A 17,337-nucleotide genomic window follows, 5' to 3' on the forward strand; every position below is an offset into this window, starting at 1 on the left:
GCTTGTTGAGGAGGTGTAGGAGGAATAGGATAATGAGTACATGTGTAAAGTAGTTTTTTTGCAACCAATTATGAAGGCTTTCTAACTATGACATTTGCTGCTTCATTCAACAACAAAAAACAATTGTAAACAATATTTCTGTAAACATGTAATCCATATTAAATGTAGTGGCATATCCGGGATTCTTTGACTAGGAGGACACTATCTCCCCACCACCCCCTCCCTTTCTCATAAAAAGGTTAATGGGACCTTTCACAAAATTTTAACAAAATAACTGCTGGTTTGAAGTCCAATATATGTAGATTAAGTTTATAAACATGATTATGTTTAGATGTTTTTCATTATTTTATACCTATAGTCTGCAAAACTTTGTGGCGATGAGTCATCATGGGGTTTTGGTGGTCACCCCTTCCCTCTAGTCAAGATGAAGTCTAGAAAAGCTAGTACAATGAGGGCTAGATCATAAACTCAGCCGACATATTTTTTTTTATAGCACCATCATACATTAAAGTAATATAAAAACAATATAGTATTGCACATGTTCACAAAAGTGTCCAGGGGGGTGTTTCACAAAGATCCCAAGTCGAACTTAACTCTAAGTTGGACTTAAATATTATGGAGAGCCATTTGTAGCCTTAAAATAAAATATGTTCAAAGCAAAAATTCAAGTATTTTAGACTTTTTATAAATTCCAGATCAAGAACATGAAATCTCCTTGATAATAGAATATTATGATTGATTTGAATCAACATTTTATACCTCTTAAAAAAACTTTTACAAAATATTTTCAAAGATGCTCACAGCTTTCCATAATTTTTTAGTCCAACTTAGAGATAAGTTTAACTTAGGATCTTTGTGAAACACCCCCCAGGAAGATTAAATACAGGAAAGCAAAACTGAAAACATGTCATCTCTCGTTGAGTTTCTTCACTGATATTGCCTTTGAACAGTACGGACACTCTCCATACAGAATGTTGAACCCTACACCTGTAATTGACTGGTAGCTTGATGGCAAGGCACGCAACCACTGGGGGTATAAGAAAGTAAGGAAAATAAATTGAAATACCATGTAAGAAAATGATATCTAATCTCTGTCACCAGTTTGCAATTTGTTCCTGAATAGCAACCTGTTGTTGATAATGTGGAAAAATAAATTGGAATTGCTATTGTAGCTCACTAAATGAATTGTGATACTGAGCCTCTTTCAACACTTGTAACGTCTTGGCGGGGTTGCTCGACCACCAAATTTTTTAGGACGAAGCTGAATTATATCCGTGAGCCAGTACTTGAAAAAGTTGAGTTCTGGTGAACGTTTTCTCATTCCGTGTCAGTTTAGAAAGAATATCATGATAGAAATGTCACCTGAAAAATATATTTTCTCATATTCAAATATGACGAGAAATAGGTGACAAGATGGTCCCCATGCACTCTCATGCCTTGTGTATGTGTAGCTCCATGTTACTTCCAACAAGAACAAGCAGATTTCTTTCATTTTTGACCATTTCAAAACTGCACTCTAATATGACTACATATTCAACCTTTCTCAATTCCTTCCAGATCATTACTTTCACGATGAAATCAAATTGATAGTAATAAACTTTCTTTAAGGAATAAGTCTGAATTTCCTAGATTATTCTCTTGACATGCCTTCATTCAAATGACAAATTATAGGTAAAATGCTAATTCCTCACATAAAAAGATGCGACTCACTTTGTGCATTGTGACTTTGCGGCTCACATAGTGGTTATTCTCTAGACATGTTTTCATTCAAATGACAAATTCAGGTAAAATGCTAGCTCACCTCATAAAGACAAGTTTGATGAAATGGTTTGTTGCAATGGGGATTGTCACAGACCTGATCAGGAATGACTGAATCAAGGCTATATGAGTAACATATTCCACACTCTTCTTTAAAGTCCTTCAAAATAAAGAGAAAAGAAAAGAAAAGAGAAAGAAAAGATAGTATCACATTATGGTTTTTGAATAAAAAACATGTTGATATTGTAATATGTATTGATGAAGTATTTGCTTGATATGCAACTATGCAATGATTACAGGCCTTACAGCAAGCTCTGATATTCTGGCGTGTATATGTCGGCAAATAAATGCACTTGACGAGTGATTTTATAATCAAGATTTTCTAATATAAATTTTTGTTAAAGATAAATTTAATTTAATTTCCATGACTTGATCCCTGTATAAATTAATGAACTTATATGGGAATATCATAAAGACAAATCGTCGATCCTTTGTTTCCTTATACCGTGATTTTTTTTTTTTGCTCATATATTTCTATAACATAATTTACTATACAAATACGTGTATATCTATTACAACTAACTTCACAACTTGTTAATGCATTCTAAATTTCAAACAGATAAATCAGCTTTCCGTCTCAACTAGCTATGAAAATGGGAATTAGGAATACTGACCTAAAGCTGTGATACTGCATGGGGAAGCCTATTAGAAACACCTTACATAGGTTTGTTAGGAAGGATGATTGCAGGACCAATACAGAGCAACTTTCAATGCCACAACCGTCTCTATATAAAACTAGCTATGGTAATGGGGGAGGGGAGGGGGTCAGGGGAGGGAGGGGATGTACCTACCTGAACCTGGGATTCTGCTGGTGTGGGGAAGTCTACCTCAAGGATGTTACGTAGGTTTGTCAACAGAGATGATTGGCTGTTCCAAGCGTGGAGGTTGGTATTCAGGAGCTTCCGTACAGGATTGATAACTAGAATCAAAGAAATAAGACGGATAAAGAACAATTGATTAACATGTTGACTACTGAATCCTCTCATTCCCATTTGCTCATAATACGATTCATCAGGTTCCCATAGTGAATTCCATTGTTTTTTTGCTAAAAAAGCATGTGGATATTTCAAATCAAATCATAACTACTCTTAGTTTACCAAAACTATCAGGATGACCATGAAATATCATCTCGATCTCGCATGGCCTGCTTGTGCACAAGTGTTTAAATGCACAAAAGCCAAGACAATATATACATCTGTCATGCACCTGATAAATTCTGTAATATTATTTATCAATGTACGTTTACTCTGTAATTATAATGAATGTTACTGCAAACAGATTGGCAAGGTGTGAAAATCAATTGGGCTCTGCGATTGATATAACAATACTGCATGTATTTTCTTTTGTGCGACACTATAGGGTAAAAATGTGACGGGGAGGATTGGGGAGTCCTAAAAAGGACTGTTTGGTAATCTTTCTTGAGTAGTCCTAAAAGGACTGTAATGGGTATAATTCACTCGCTTTGAACCATGTCACCCATCATGCTGACTTGCTAAATAATGCTAATCAGCTTGTGCGATATATGCATTGTATGCCATTCAAGGCCATTACTATGAATGCACAGGGATTGTGATTGTGTACTCACCATTATCTGCCCCTAAGAATCTGCATTGTGGTAGCATACGCGGATGGACTGGATCAACCACAATCTGGATAGAGAAGTTACTTCCTGTTTACAAAATAAAACAAAAACAATAACAACAAATAAGAAGTGAATACATCATTGCATAAGAGAATCGTCCCAATTCCATTAACATTATAATTGAGTTAACATCAAGGAGAAACAGAATATTTGGATAAGTTTTAGAGACAGAATGGTTTCATCCTCCTGTTAATATCAAATAATGTATCTCAATCACGATTACACCAAATTAAAAAGTAAGCATCTGAATGACCTTTGTTGCGCTTAGCTACTTTTTTCCATTTACACTTGCTATGCACATAAAATAGAAAAAAAGAAAAGAAAACCTGCTTGGGTTTCCTGCATCAGGCGTAAACAAGCCCTGAAAATTTCCCAATGTAAAAAAAAGAAGAAAAACATCACCTTTACCATTCTCTCAGAACAAAATATACCTTGAAACAAAAGTTGGATATAATAACATCACTAATTATCATCTCACCTAAAGCTATCTCCTGCAAACAACCACAGGGCATGATTTCTTAGGTTCTAGGAAACCATGTATTATTATGTACCTCTGCCATTCTCCCAGACCAAAATATACTTAATTACATCACTAATTATGATCTCACCTAAAGCTATTCTCCGGCTGACATCCATTGGTCCTGGTTTCTCTGGTTCTAAAACCCATGTATTGTTATCTATCTCTGCCATCTCCTCCCAGAATGATCTATACTTCAGCAGGAATCCCTCAAACTGAGTAATTACATCATGGAGGCAAAGCTGCAAAAAAGGAAGGAAACTGTTCATTCACCAAACATAGAATACATTAGCATCAAGCAAGGATTGAACCCATGTCCTGTCATAGGAGAGGCATGAGCCTTAACCAATGTACCACAATGCTCCCACTACATCTAAATCACTCATATTGTAACTGTTTTCATATTATTGACAAAAAGAAAATCAAATTACATTAGCAGTGGAACAAAATTAATTTTAGCTTATTTTCTTTTGCATTTATTTATGAGAAGAAAAAAAAAAAATTATTAAATGAATTGATCATTGCATGTAAATATACTAACTAGGGCAAGACTGCATGAGCTTATTGTAATTTTCTATGTGATGTACCAATTTTCACTCTTGTACCAATGTATACAATTTTAGAAGTTATCAAACAGTAGTGAATAAAATCTACAGAAGCTGCAATAAAGCTTCCTCATGAGATGTTTCAATCCCTAAAATAACAATATTTTTAGACAGTTTGCTTCTCATCGTTGCTTTGAGTACATCTCACTGTTGACCTCAATCTTCATCTCTTTCCCTCTCTTTTCTCTCTCTCTCTCATCATTATTGGAATAATTCCCTACCTTTGGTGTCCAATGCAGTTGAAAATCGTCCTGCAGGGTGGTTGCACAAACTGGAGCATTTGATGGGTGCTACAGTGAATGGAAAATTATGGATAAATGAGTGGTAATCTTGTAGATGTAGAACATACCAATACCATAGCTGCATCATTATGTGGCATGTCACCAAATAGTTGTTCATGAATAAACATTTACGCAATCCTGAATTTGCATATGTTGCTTGTGTCTATTTGTGGATTGTGTATGTGTTCATAGACTTTGTTTGAGGACAGAAAATGACAATTTTTCCTAAACCTATTGACACTCATCAACATCAATGATACTGTACCCAACTGTATTGCAACTGAGCATTTATACTTCTCAGAATTGTTGTCATGGCTTATCCCTTGCACACAATTGCTATCAAAGAGACAGTCAATTCAAATAAACCTTGACCCCAAATCAACTAAACACGAAAGCGATGCAATCTAGTTTACACCTAAAAGGTGACAATATCAATTCATTTTGAAATAGTTCATTTCACTTTCTCCATTCAAGCGCATTCCGAAATCAATGCCACTAGGATATTCTCAAATGAAATTAAGCTGTCAAAATAATGAAAAGGAATGACAATAAAGCATGTAAATACAAGAAAATTATCGTTGTTTACACTAGAGTTGTAAATCTTAAGTTAAATATTTGACCACATTAGTGTAGATGCTTACCTGTGCCTCTGAATGAACCTGAACAGTAACATTGTGTGTCTTATCTGATGAGTAATTGCAGGTCAGCTCAAACTGACTTAAGTCAGACTCCAGATTTGTAACCCTGTAGAAAACAACATGATTCAGTTTTCCAATCATATGACTTAGAAGGCAGTGACAGCTATTAAATCATATATAGTTTATTGCTAAGCAATAATAGTATAGAACATAATAAATTTATTTATTTGGGTACGAAATGAATATGATATGCATGGAAACTGAGGTAAAATATACAACTATGATTCCATGCTAAAATTCATTTTATATATATTTTTTTTAAATAAATAATAATTTCACTTTAAATAAACCTGTTACGAGGTCTAGAATTCCCATCGCTTGTAGAATCCACAAGATTTCATTTAATAGAAGAATGAAGTGTATGTAAGGTTGGTCATAAATGTTGAAGGTCTGGAATGTGCCACTGATGGTAGAGAGTGATTTAATTCAGCTGTACCAGGGATTAAATTGTCTTGGCTTGGTATTCTGTTGATTAAAAGAAAGGTATGACCATGCACCTGTTTCAGGTTCTGTGCATAATGGCATAGAGGGTTGCTGCATGTAGCAGTCTGAGAATTTGGCACACCTCAATTTGAAGCCAAGAGGTACACAGTCTTTGGTTCTGCTCTCCAGACATTACTGATTTCCTGACTTTCTTTCTGAGCTGAAATGGCTGATTTTGTTTTTGAAAGCAGGAGGCAGAAGATCTTCTACTGCTTAGAGTACTACATCAAGGTTAGTTAATAACATTTTTCTGGCATTTATTTGCTGTAATGTTGATTAATGCTTATATTTCTTCTGTGGAAACATTCAAACTTATTTGTCTTTGCTTGCAGCAAACTGGTGGCTGGTGCACTATGTTTGAACCTGATAATGAAATTAGGGCCTTACTTATTCTTTACTGAGATGTGCATACTGTGTAAATACAATTATTTTGAATAACCATTTGACATTAACACTATAGCAACTACAATAAAAATAAAAATAAAACAAAACAATATTTCTACAAAAAAAAAGGCATTCTAAGCAGTTGGCAAGCAACTTTTCTCTTTAGAGGATGGACAAGTTTGTGATGACAGAATTTATAAAATAGGTCAAATGGTTTGAGAATTGAAGGAATAGATTCAATTTAAATTAAGTTAAGTTGACTTTGGAATTTTGGATGACCTATATACATGTATAATGATCATCTCTGAAGTTATGCATGGGCATTCGTTAAAAAAGTGAGGTGCTACAAAGATGAATCACAAAAGAAGGGAGAACACAAACAAACAAACAAACAAAAAAGACTCAAGATAAAAAAACATTGCTCACATTTCCCAGCCCAATGTTTCCACTTCTTCAACCAGCCTCTGATACAATGGTGAATCGTCCACTACCCCATGAGAAGGGGTTCCAGTCTTGCTCACCTTGATGTTATCAAACAGACTGCATACTTCCTGCATAAAGGCTTTGGGATCGACAGCAGACTTCAGCCTGCTCTCCAGTGTGCCTTGAACCTTGCTGAGGTGACGGACTAATCTCCAGTCTCCCCGAACACTGAACAAAAATATTTTATTATTATTATTATTATTTCTTCGGCGAAAACAAAGAAAATCAGTGAATACAAAACAAAAGTACATTTGGAAAAGAGTCACGTGGATGCCGGAAAAAGAAAAAGATTTACTAAATAACTATAACCCAAAGGTCTTCTTTTCCAATCCATGTGTCTTTTACAGAAATGGTAACAATAGACAATAATACATCATTGATCGCAAGAAAGCAATCACAATATATTTGTCATTTAAAAATGCCATTTAGAATACAATGTACATCACTTGACTTTCACACAATAAGAAATGTATGTCATCGATATTTGTTTGTTAGCAAATTTTATGTAGGATCTAAGAAAACATATACAAACATTTTTCTAAATAAGAATATTTCAATTCAATTTCAATTTCATTCCACAAATGTGAATCTAAAACCATATGAGAAAATATCACATTTACAATAAAATTTACACAAATAAGCGGAATTGAACAAATAAGTCCATAAGTAGACAAATATATATATATATCACATAGGTAATACAGATTATCTTAACCATATGCCTACAGGATCCAGGTGGTTGCTACATTAAAGACTATGGAATTGAGATAGTCAGTGGATTAAAGGCAACATTGACTGCATCAGGGATATTACAGTAGAATCACAATGTTCTAACCTGGCATGTTTGATGTTCTTGTCTCTTGGAAGCTCAATCTGAATTTGGAACTCTTCCCCCTGGATTGTAAAGAAATAGAAAGGGTTTGTTACAATGAAATATGGACGAGCTGTGTGGAATGGGGGGAGGGGGGAGGGGGAGGAACAAAGTCAGCAGGCAATGCAACCAGTATTGGCTTATAATGGCAAGTACCTAGTAGTAGTCTTTTTAATCATTTTTTACTTACTTTACTTTACTTTAATCCATCGATGTTGGTAGGACAGAGCCTGTTCATCGATCGATTGAATTCCTTTGCATCAATACTTCTGTTTGTTGTGGTTTCGTGTCGAGGTGTGTGTGTGGAGGGTGGAATAGTTCTGCATTCTTCTATTTACTTTCAAAGTCATATACTGAAGGTGAATTCTTCCAATAGTTATCGAGTTTGTTTTTGAAGGCATTTACAGATGGGGCATTAACCACTTCTTCAGATAGGCTATTCCATGTGTCCACTACTCTATTCGAGAAAAAGAATTTCCTGATGTCCAGATGTGAAAATGTCTTCTCTAGTTTCAGAGTATGGCCTCGTGTTCTGTTTTCCTTGCATAAGTGTAGTAGGTTTGTCTGAGTGGTGTATAAGCCATGGAGGTACTTGTAAACATCAATCATATCTCCTCTCTTTCTGCGATGGGCAAGAGACGGTAGCTTCAGGTATCTCAGACGTGTTTCGTATGGAAGATTTTTCAGTCTAGGTACCATCTTTGTAGCTCTTCGTTGGACACTTTCAAGTCTCTTTTGTTCACCTATCCTGTATGGTGACCATGCAGCTTGTCCGTACTCCAAGACAGACCTTACAAGGCCTATGTACAAGAGTTTGAAAGTGTCCGTGTCCATGTTTGCGAATGATCTTCGTATCACCCCCAGTAGCCTGTTAGACCTGGATATAACATGGGAGATGTGGTCTTTGAAGGTCAGCTTAGAATCAACAAGCACACCAAGATCCCTTTCCACTTTAGATTCTTTCAGGATTGTAGTTTCATTGCCATTCTTCATGCGATAATCATAACTTGAGGGGGACCTGCCTATTTTCAACACAGTACACTTCTCTGGGTGAAATCTAAGCTGCCATGTATCTGACCATTCCTGCATCTTTATCAGATCATCCTGCAATTTCTGGGAATCTTCGTCGGTGTCACATCTGGCATACAGTTTCGTGTCGTCTGCAAAAAGCTTAATTCTGGACTCTGGAAGATCGTTTATGTAGATAAGGAATAACAGCGGCCCGAGTACACTCCCTTGCGGAATTCCACTCTGCACTGATGACCATTCCGACCGTTGACCCTTCACTACTACACGCTGTCTCCTTCCGACTAAGAATGCTTTGATCCATCCCAGTGTCTCATCCTGGATGCCAAAGGCTTCAACTTTCTGCAGCAATCGATAATGGGGTACTGAATCAAAAGCTTTCATAAAGTCCATGTAAACTGCATCAATGTTACCTCCCTCTTCTAAGATATGTGTCCAGTCATTGAGTACTTCCAACAGATGGGTGGTACAGGAACGACCAGCAACGAAGCCATGTTGGTGTGCAGACAACATCTCATTTGTTGATAGGTGTTTGATGATGTGCTTTCTCACCATGCACTCAAATATCTTGCACACAACGCATGTGAGACTCACTGGTCTATAGTTCCTGCTTTCTTGCTTGTTTCCTTTTTTGAAAATGGGTGTAACATTAGCTGATTTCCAGTCCAAGGGTAATTCTCCCTTTTCTAAGCTCAATTTGAACAAGAGTGAAGTGGCACATCAAGAACGCCTGCCAACCTTTGCAGTAAACGTGGATGCAATCCATCAGGTCCTTGAGACTTATTTGGTTTCAGATTCCTTAGCAACTCGAACACGTCTGATGGTACGACAGCAAAGCTTGTTAATGCTGATTCAAAGTCAATTTCAGGAGGAGTCGGCATATTCTGCAAGTCTTCGCGGGTGAACACACTAATAAAGAAGTCTTGCAGTACTTGGGCTTTTTCTATGTCTGTTTCAGTAGTGGTTCCATCCGACTTAATAAGACTGCCGATACTTTCTCGAGCGGTTGTTTTAGACTTAACGTATGACCAGAAGGCTTTGGGATTTTCCTTGACTCCAGATGCTATATCTTTCTCCAATCTTTGCACTGCCTTCTTGCACCTCCATTTAACTTGGTTGCTTGCTCGGGTGTACATTTTGCGGTCCTCTTCTGTCTTAGTCCGTCGCCATCTTCTGTAAAGCTGGTGCTTCTTTTTGACATTTGCCAATGTGGCTGAGTCCATCCATGGTTTCTTACATTGACCTTTTCTGATGTCTTTTTTTGGAGTGTATCTGTCTGAAACCTCTAGCACCTTGTCTCTAAAGAAATTCCAAGCATTGTCCATAGTTTTGGAGGAAAATTCGCCTTTCCAGTCAATTTTGCTTAGTTTGTCTGCCATACTGTCATAGTCTGCCTTTGCATAGAGATACTTCACAGTATTTTCTTTTTCATTGATTTGTCCTCCTCTGATATGAAAAATCAGAGTGCAGTGGTCGCTCTTGCCTATTCCTGCTGTTGTTTCAATGAATGGTATCATGTCCTCTTCGCTTGTAAACACAAGGTCTAATACATTTGATTGCTGACCAAAGCGATGTCTAGTTGGTTGGTGCTGATGCTGTATAAGAAATGCATCTCGTGTTGCCTCTAGGAATTTGCTGGCAGGATGATTCAATCCTTTGTTGCATGATTCTGTCTCCCAGTCTATTTCAGGAAAGTTGAAATCCCCTAGGAGGAGTTTGTCACAATTTCTTTTATATGAAGGGTTTTAAGCCAATCACAAAAATTTATATTTCCACTTTTAAAACAAAATCATATGGTTGTTGAAACATTACCCGAATAACCACGCACTTCTGCAATATTGTTTCAATATCTCATTGTTGGGGTTGTGTAAATGCTAGATTTTACTTATTTTACTAACAAGTTATAAAACCTAAACTTACACATTTTTATTAGAATGTTAGAAAAAAATGCTGATGATGGATCTACTCTTGTAGATCTAGACTAGACTAGAGAGAGGAATCTGTCTGCTTGAAGTTTTTTAAAATCAAGTTAGAAGTTAGAACAGTGTCTAAAAAAAAAAGGGGGTCCATTTTCTTTCATTATCTCTTATTCCCCGCCCCCCACACTCATATCACTACACTGAAAACTCATAGCATTAATCAACAAAGCACACTCCCATTCTCACTGAAGGGGGGAAGAAAAAAAAAAGAAAAAGAGAGAGAAGACTATATTTTAATTTTTATTTTTGATACTCTTATTTAAACAAGAGAGAAAAAAGAGAAAGAAAGAAATTAATATTAAAAAGAAAGGCGTTGGTAATAATAGTCTGGTCTTGACCGATTGCCATTACAAAAAAAAAAAACAACAACAATTGCTCACTCCTATAATCACTTCCTTTGACGCTCCTGGTAGTGTGAACAGAACACTCTTGAGCCTTATAGACCTACACACTCCCCATCCTGATTACACAGACGTTATATTTATTAGCTGCCTAAGGTCAAGGAGTAATTACTGTACAGACAATTAGCTTCTATATAACGCTAACAAGAACAGTATAATGAGTGGATATAATTAACAGTCGGCTTTACTGTAGGCCTATACCTATAGTCCATTGGGTTTTTCCTGTACGAAGGCTACCATGATTATGAATGTAAATTGTAATGTCATAATAGCCTGGAGTCGACCTACGAATACGATACTCCACAGAACTTCGCCCGGGAGGCGGCGGCCTGGCGTTCAGCGCAGTGAAGGTCGAAGGTGCATTCATACGTGTACAGTGTTGGTGGTCATCAATAGAATATTACTCACTTCAACTCTAATCAAGCCTGTCCATATTGTCTTTTCCAGGTTCTGAGGGATGAGAATATGCCAGTTGCCGTTTTCTGTCATTTTTAAAAGTTGTTCTCTGTCTTATATTTGGCGGGGCTGGGCTTCAAAATAAAAGCAGAAGGTAAATGCTCTCATTTGATTGATAGAGGGCGTGATGTCTCTGATGCATATGCTCTTATCAATACTTGGATTGCGATGGCTGGCTCTGATGGATCTCGTACGGAAAAAGTGGTTACGATATTAATTAATTAATTAATTAAAGACAAATGGGGGTGAGGATCCATCTCATGGCATGTCGAGACATTCATTGTGAATACATTAGGATATTCTTTTATTTTCATTTTACCGCCAAAATGCTGAACTAACGTACCCCTTGCCATTTTTTGGCAATAAGCGGTGTTTTCCGATTTTTTACAAGATTTGCTCTTAGCACCCTTTCAAAGGCAAATGGGGGTCAGGATCCATCTCATGGCATGTCGGGACATTCATTGTGAAGGCATTAGGATATTCTTTTATTTTCATTTTACCGCCAAAATGCTGAATTAACCCCTTGCCATTTTGTGCTCCAACCTGTCTGATCCCAGCGCTCGAGATCCTAGATAAGATCTCTATGCTCTGATTTATCCTAGTATGTCTAAGCTCTGATCTCGCTAAAAAGGTTGCCTTAACCTCCGAAATCGGTGTAAATTTTTTTGCGACTCATTTACAGACGCATAAGAAGGCCAGGTATATATAATCCTCTTCCCTATAATTTGTATTGATATTTGCAAATTTAAACAATAAACATACTAACTGTTTACAAATTAGGCCAATTAAGCCTATTCCTAATCAAGCAAATAGACAAAGAGGTATATTCAAACCATTACAGATCAGGGGGCAAGGTAAAACTGCCCCTTACAAATACCAATCTGGCATGGAATTAAACAAAATTAAAGATCTTTATTTGACTTAACACAGGGCGTAGCCAGGGGACGATGGGGGCGGTGACCCCCTAAAAAACGCCGGCCCCCAAAGAGAGAGAGAGAAAGAAAGAGAAAGAGAAAAAGTAAGAGGACGTAGGAAGAAAAAAGGAGCAGACAAAGAAACATGACAAAGACTATGTTAAAAAGATTATACAAGAAACAACAGATATGTATCACATATTATCCTTTATTTGAAAATGTAATTGTGAAATGAGCTTTGAATTCTATATAGCCATCATAATTATATCAGCCCAGCCAAACGCAGTTCACCTTTCGTCCAGCTCGACATAACATAATGCGTACCTACCCAAAACTATGACTATCGAGCTCCTCTGATATAATAATGCGGCAAATAATGACTAACATAATTATTTCCCGCAAGCAATTATGGAAATCTTATGATGAAATGCTGATTGTTTGGTGATTGGTTGATTTAAACGTCAATATATTTATCACATGCATGATGTTTATTTCTGAAGATTTCCTTTAAAAAAAAAAAAAAAATCGAAATCTTGTTTAACAATGAATCAAATATTATTTTTGAAAAGACGTCTTCTTTTTCTAATAATTTAATGAAACGTAAAAGCTTCCGCGCTTCACACGAATGGGGGGGGGGGGGATTCCCCCTCCCTGCATCTCCATAGGGAGCGCTCTGTAATAAGTGATTCGCCCCCCCCCCCAAAAAAAAAAAACAACAAACAAACAAACAAACAAACAAACAAAAAACAAACAAACAAACAAAAACAAAAAACCGCGGTTGCTCTTTAACTGTTAAGTACATGATCTGTCTTAAACAAGTATTTCTACATGCAGGAATTTCTATTAAATGTATCATTAAATACTTTATAATCTACTGTAATGTCTATTTAAAGCTTATCTGCCATAGTTTACAGGAGGGATTAGACCGCTCTGCAAGGTCACTGGACAGGTGGTTATCTCATCAACTCAGCTCTCAGTTAACATAAGAAAAAGAGGATCATGGGGGACCAATGGTCACCGATTAGGCATTGTTTGTTATATAGAGGGCGCAAGTAGCTACCAGTAGTGCAGTGGGCCTTTAAATGATTATTCTCTCTCACATTTCTACTTATTGTACCGGTAAGGGCTCTGGTAGTTCATGCCATGCCTTCTGTATGATTGTACATGATTGTCCAGGTGGGGGGGGGGGGGGGGGGGGACTCAGATTTGGTTTGGACGGAGATGTGCCGCTCAAGTCTCGAACCAGGGGCGGATCCAGCCGGCGGCAGGAGAGGGGGCCCAATTCGTGAGAAAATATTAGCTGCGAAACAGCTGGTCGATAATTCGCTCAGTGGGGGGGGGGGGGGGGGGGGGGCTCTGGATCCGCCACTGCCTCGAACCCCTATACCCATTTTAAGGGTTATCTTGGCAGAAAAAGATATACCAATTTTTAGCCATGTTTATAGGGATTTTCTCGAAATATAGGCCCATATTTCACAATTTGGGGTGTTCGCCATATTAGGTTAATTTTTTGGAGAAGTCCGAAAAGGATGAAAGCTAACAAACATAAAGATCGCCTGCGTTATATTTTGCTCGATTCTTACTTTCACAATACAATTCATGTATTATATATATATATACGCTTTCATCACCCAATATTTATACCATACACACACGCACATGATTTATTCATGTTAATGATTATAATATCACCTCTTAGTCTTTATTGATCAATACATTTTTTACAGGATAGAAACTTTATCATGAACAAAATATGTAATTTATTATCACAAAGAGATAAGAAAACGTTTCCAACTTTATGGACAATACCGTATATGCTATATAAGGAGCGACTGTCTGACTGATTTATGATTTTATTTATTGACCTTTATGGGTGATGAAAACGTGTGACGAACGAGAAATCTTTCTTTGATGTTTGCAGCCATATTAAAAGAGAACGGAAACTGTCAATAAAGTGACCGATGTTCATTAATAATTATTGTCAAAAAAATGACGGATGATATTATCCGACATTTCTTCCTGCATGTTGCTATTCGAAATTCCGAACTGAATGGTTTTGCACTTCGGAATCATTTCCACCTCATTTAATTAAATACCGCACAGGGAGAACCCGGGAAGGGATACAACATCAATCATATCCATTCACCCAGTTATATGGATTTGAAATGAACTCTCAGCCGGGGTGGACAAGGGGTAGTAGAGATTTTTCCCCAGAAAACGTCTTTCCCCAAATAAATTATAAAAAGGGAGTGGGAAAGATGGTTCTGTTCTTCCTAACCCTGGATCTAAACATGCTCTTAAAAACAGCAACACCTAAATCCTTTCCAGTATGATGGTATGTATTTCTCCCTTGTATTTTGTGAAAATAATATCACTTGTATGTCTGACAACATGTCAGATTTGGTCTGACGCCCTCAAGTAGATTTTAGTTTGACATCGGACTAGCTACACGTAAAGCAATCAAGAATGTAAAAAGATTGAAATCTTGTCATATGTTAGTCAGATAACTACAGAAGAGGAAGGAAGTTACATCTTTCTTATTTTTTCATAGGTATGTTCACACTGGCGAACGGATGGGAGGGGGTGGGGGATTTAAACGTGGTTTATTTCTTATTCAAAAGAGTGGTTTACAAAATGTTGCTGAAATGACATGATTTTCTTGGACCTTTTAAGTAAATTATACTTTTTTATGCCTTTGTTGGAAAATGACAAATTCCCACATTTACAGTCAGGCAAAAATATGCTTGAATAGAAGCCTACTTGTCAGGGCACGCGGAACGGCGGGGCTCGGAGAGGGGGGGGGGGGGTCCGATCCTCCTCATTTTTGGGGGGAAAGTATGTTAAAGAGACTTAAAAAGAAAGAAAAAATAAAGGATAATGACCTACCAATGACCTTACCGGGGCTCTGCCCCCTGGATCCCATCAGGGGCACTAAGGCGGGCCCCTGGATGCTCATCTGACCTTAATTTAATGCCTAAAACCCCTGAGCTTCTGGGGGCTTCGACCCTGGAACCTACGCAAATTAGTGACCTGCCAGGTTCACAACTAAGGTATCAAAATATGCTCATCTGACCGTAATTAAATGCCTAAAACCCTTGAGCTTCCGGGGCTCCGCCCCTGGACACCACGCAAATTTTCGCTCGCTATGCTCTTCCTGATCGTAATTACTTTTGCCTCCCCCCACGTTGAAAAACGCTCCGCGGGGCCTGCAACTATCATGTAAGAGTGGTGATGATGCGGATTTTTGTGCCGCCTCAAACGTTAATAATTCAAATAAAAGTAAATGGTGTAAAGAAAAAGAGAAATAGAAAGAAAAAAAAATCACATGTGCTCTTTAGTATTATATTCTTGAATAATTTGCAATTGCATATAGTGTATTTCTTTAATAAATACTTTTGTACAAATATTTTACAATTCAGCCTCCGGGCTGTGTTATGCATATTTTGAATAAATAAACCATTACTATATATATATATAAAAACAAACTGGGGAATTGTGCCTGTGGAGGTAGGTCTGTACGTCAATGACGTATTCACCCCAGCACGGGAGAGGATTGGGGGGGGGGGGTCTCTATTAGTATGACCCCCCCCCCCCCCAAAAAAAAAAAAAAAAAAAAAAAAAAAAAAAAACAATTCCTGAAATGATTCACATAATTTGATTCTATCTGAAGCATACCGGACTTTTTATTGGTTATAAAACTGTTTTTTCTTCATTAACATAGGGCAGAGTACGCCGCCCATATGCTGGATACGCCCTTGATTATTGAATTAGTCTTTTCGGATTAGTTAGTTAATTTCGATGCACTCAAATATGTTTGAACAAGTTTTGAACATGAACGGAGAAAAATTTCTATAATTTCTATAATTTTATCTTGCTTGCACGTTAAATTTTAGGCGCCAAGAAGCCGATCATGATCATTTATATTTTCAGAATTGGTAAATACACTGTTGCCGAAAAATTGTACAAATTTGTTTACCTATTTTTATGACGTGATAAGGAGAACATAATTAATTCTTGATAAATAAAGTTTATAATAATCTTCTCAGAATCGACGTCTGGATACGTCACTGTTTAAAAAGGAATGTGTACAATAAATAGTGGCTTAGCATGGGCCCAGCCATTTCGATGGTAATACCATCATGGGGAAAGGGTATTGGTCTTTTTACTGGGTGCATGATGAAATTAATATTATTATTATTTATTTGGCAAAGACAAATCAAGAAAAAGTGAGTTACATGTATGTTAGGAAACAGATCAACAAAATTAATTAACCTTCACCAGAAGATCACCAAATAGGTGGATGTTGAAAAGGAAGTTTTATTTTTTTGTCCCCTTGCATTATTGTCACGCTAAGTGCAGGTGTGGTCGATTCTTGTTATTCTCATTTTCTACCCCTCCGCCTTTTTCTCCCCTCCATTCCTCTCTTTATCTGACCCTTTTCCTTTCTCACTTTCTCTGAGTCTGTCTGTCTGTCTGTTTTTGGTTTAGCCCAACAGAATATCAATAAATAAAAACATTCACATACTATTTTATCTCAGTGAGCATTTCTTTCGTTAAATACTAGTATTTAATCCCCCATCCCCCCCTCTCTCTCTAACCCCCTCTCTCACCCCCCCTCTCTCTCTCTCTCTCTCTCTCTCTTTCTCTCTTTCTCTTACTCTCTCTCTCTCTCTCTCTCTCTCTCTCAAACACGTTTAAGATATTAATATATAATTATTTACATATTCGTAAGGAGTGCACTACAACTGTTGAACATGGTGGGTCGTCACCGTGGGTATG

General features: G+C 37.2%; 1 protein-coding gene across 1 annotated transcript; it reads right to left on the reverse strand.

Moving 5' to 3' along the window:
- Window positions 1-847: 847 nt before the first annotated feature.
- Window positions 848-11,763, reverse strand: LOC754616 (E3 ubiquitin-protein ligase FANCL). Its single transcript, XM_030998382.1, has 10 exons — window positions 11,597-11,763; window positions 7,747-7,805; window positions 6,855-7,079; window positions 5,505-5,607; window positions 4,804-4,872; window positions 4,069-4,219; window positions 3,404-3,487; window positions 2,610-2,737; window positions 1,802-1,918; window positions 848-1,027 (listed from the first exon to the last, which is right to left on the reverse strand). The coding sequence occupies exons 1-10, from the start codon at window positions 11,675-11,677 to the stop codon at window positions 908-910; spliced, it is 1,137 nt and encodes a 378-aa protein (XP_030854242.1). The 5' UTR covers window positions 11,678-11,763; the 3' UTR covers window positions 848-907.
- Between the last annotated feature and the right edge of the window lie 5,574 nt (window positions 11,764-17,337).

This window comes from Strongylocentrotus purpuratus, unplaced genomic scaffold, assembly GCF_000002235.5.
Source record: "Strongylocentrotus purpuratus isolate Spur 01 unplaced genomic scaffold, Spur_5.0 spur5_scaffold_5, whole genome shotgun sequence".
NCBI classification, from domain to species: Eukaryota; Metazoa; Echinodermata; class Echinoidea; order Camarodonta; family Strongylocentrotidae; genus Strongylocentrotus; species Strongylocentrotus purpuratus.

What these genes read in the sequence shown, in the direction of transcription:
- LOC754616 (XM_030998382.1), bottom strand. Translation starts at nt 11,677, where the DNA reads ATGACAGAAAACGGCAACTGGCATATTCTCATCCCTCAGAACCTGGAA. An exon ending in CAGGCTTGATTAGAGTTGAA is followed by an intron (nt 7,806 to 11,596) that starts GTGAGTAATATT and finishes TTTACAATCCAG; the next exon opens with GGGGAAGAGTTCCAAATTCA. An exon ending in CAGCAGAATCCCAGGTTCAG is followed by an intron (nt 1,919 to 2,609) that starts GTAGGTACATCC and finishes TTTATTTTGAAG; the next exon opens with GACTTTAAAGAAGAGTGTGG.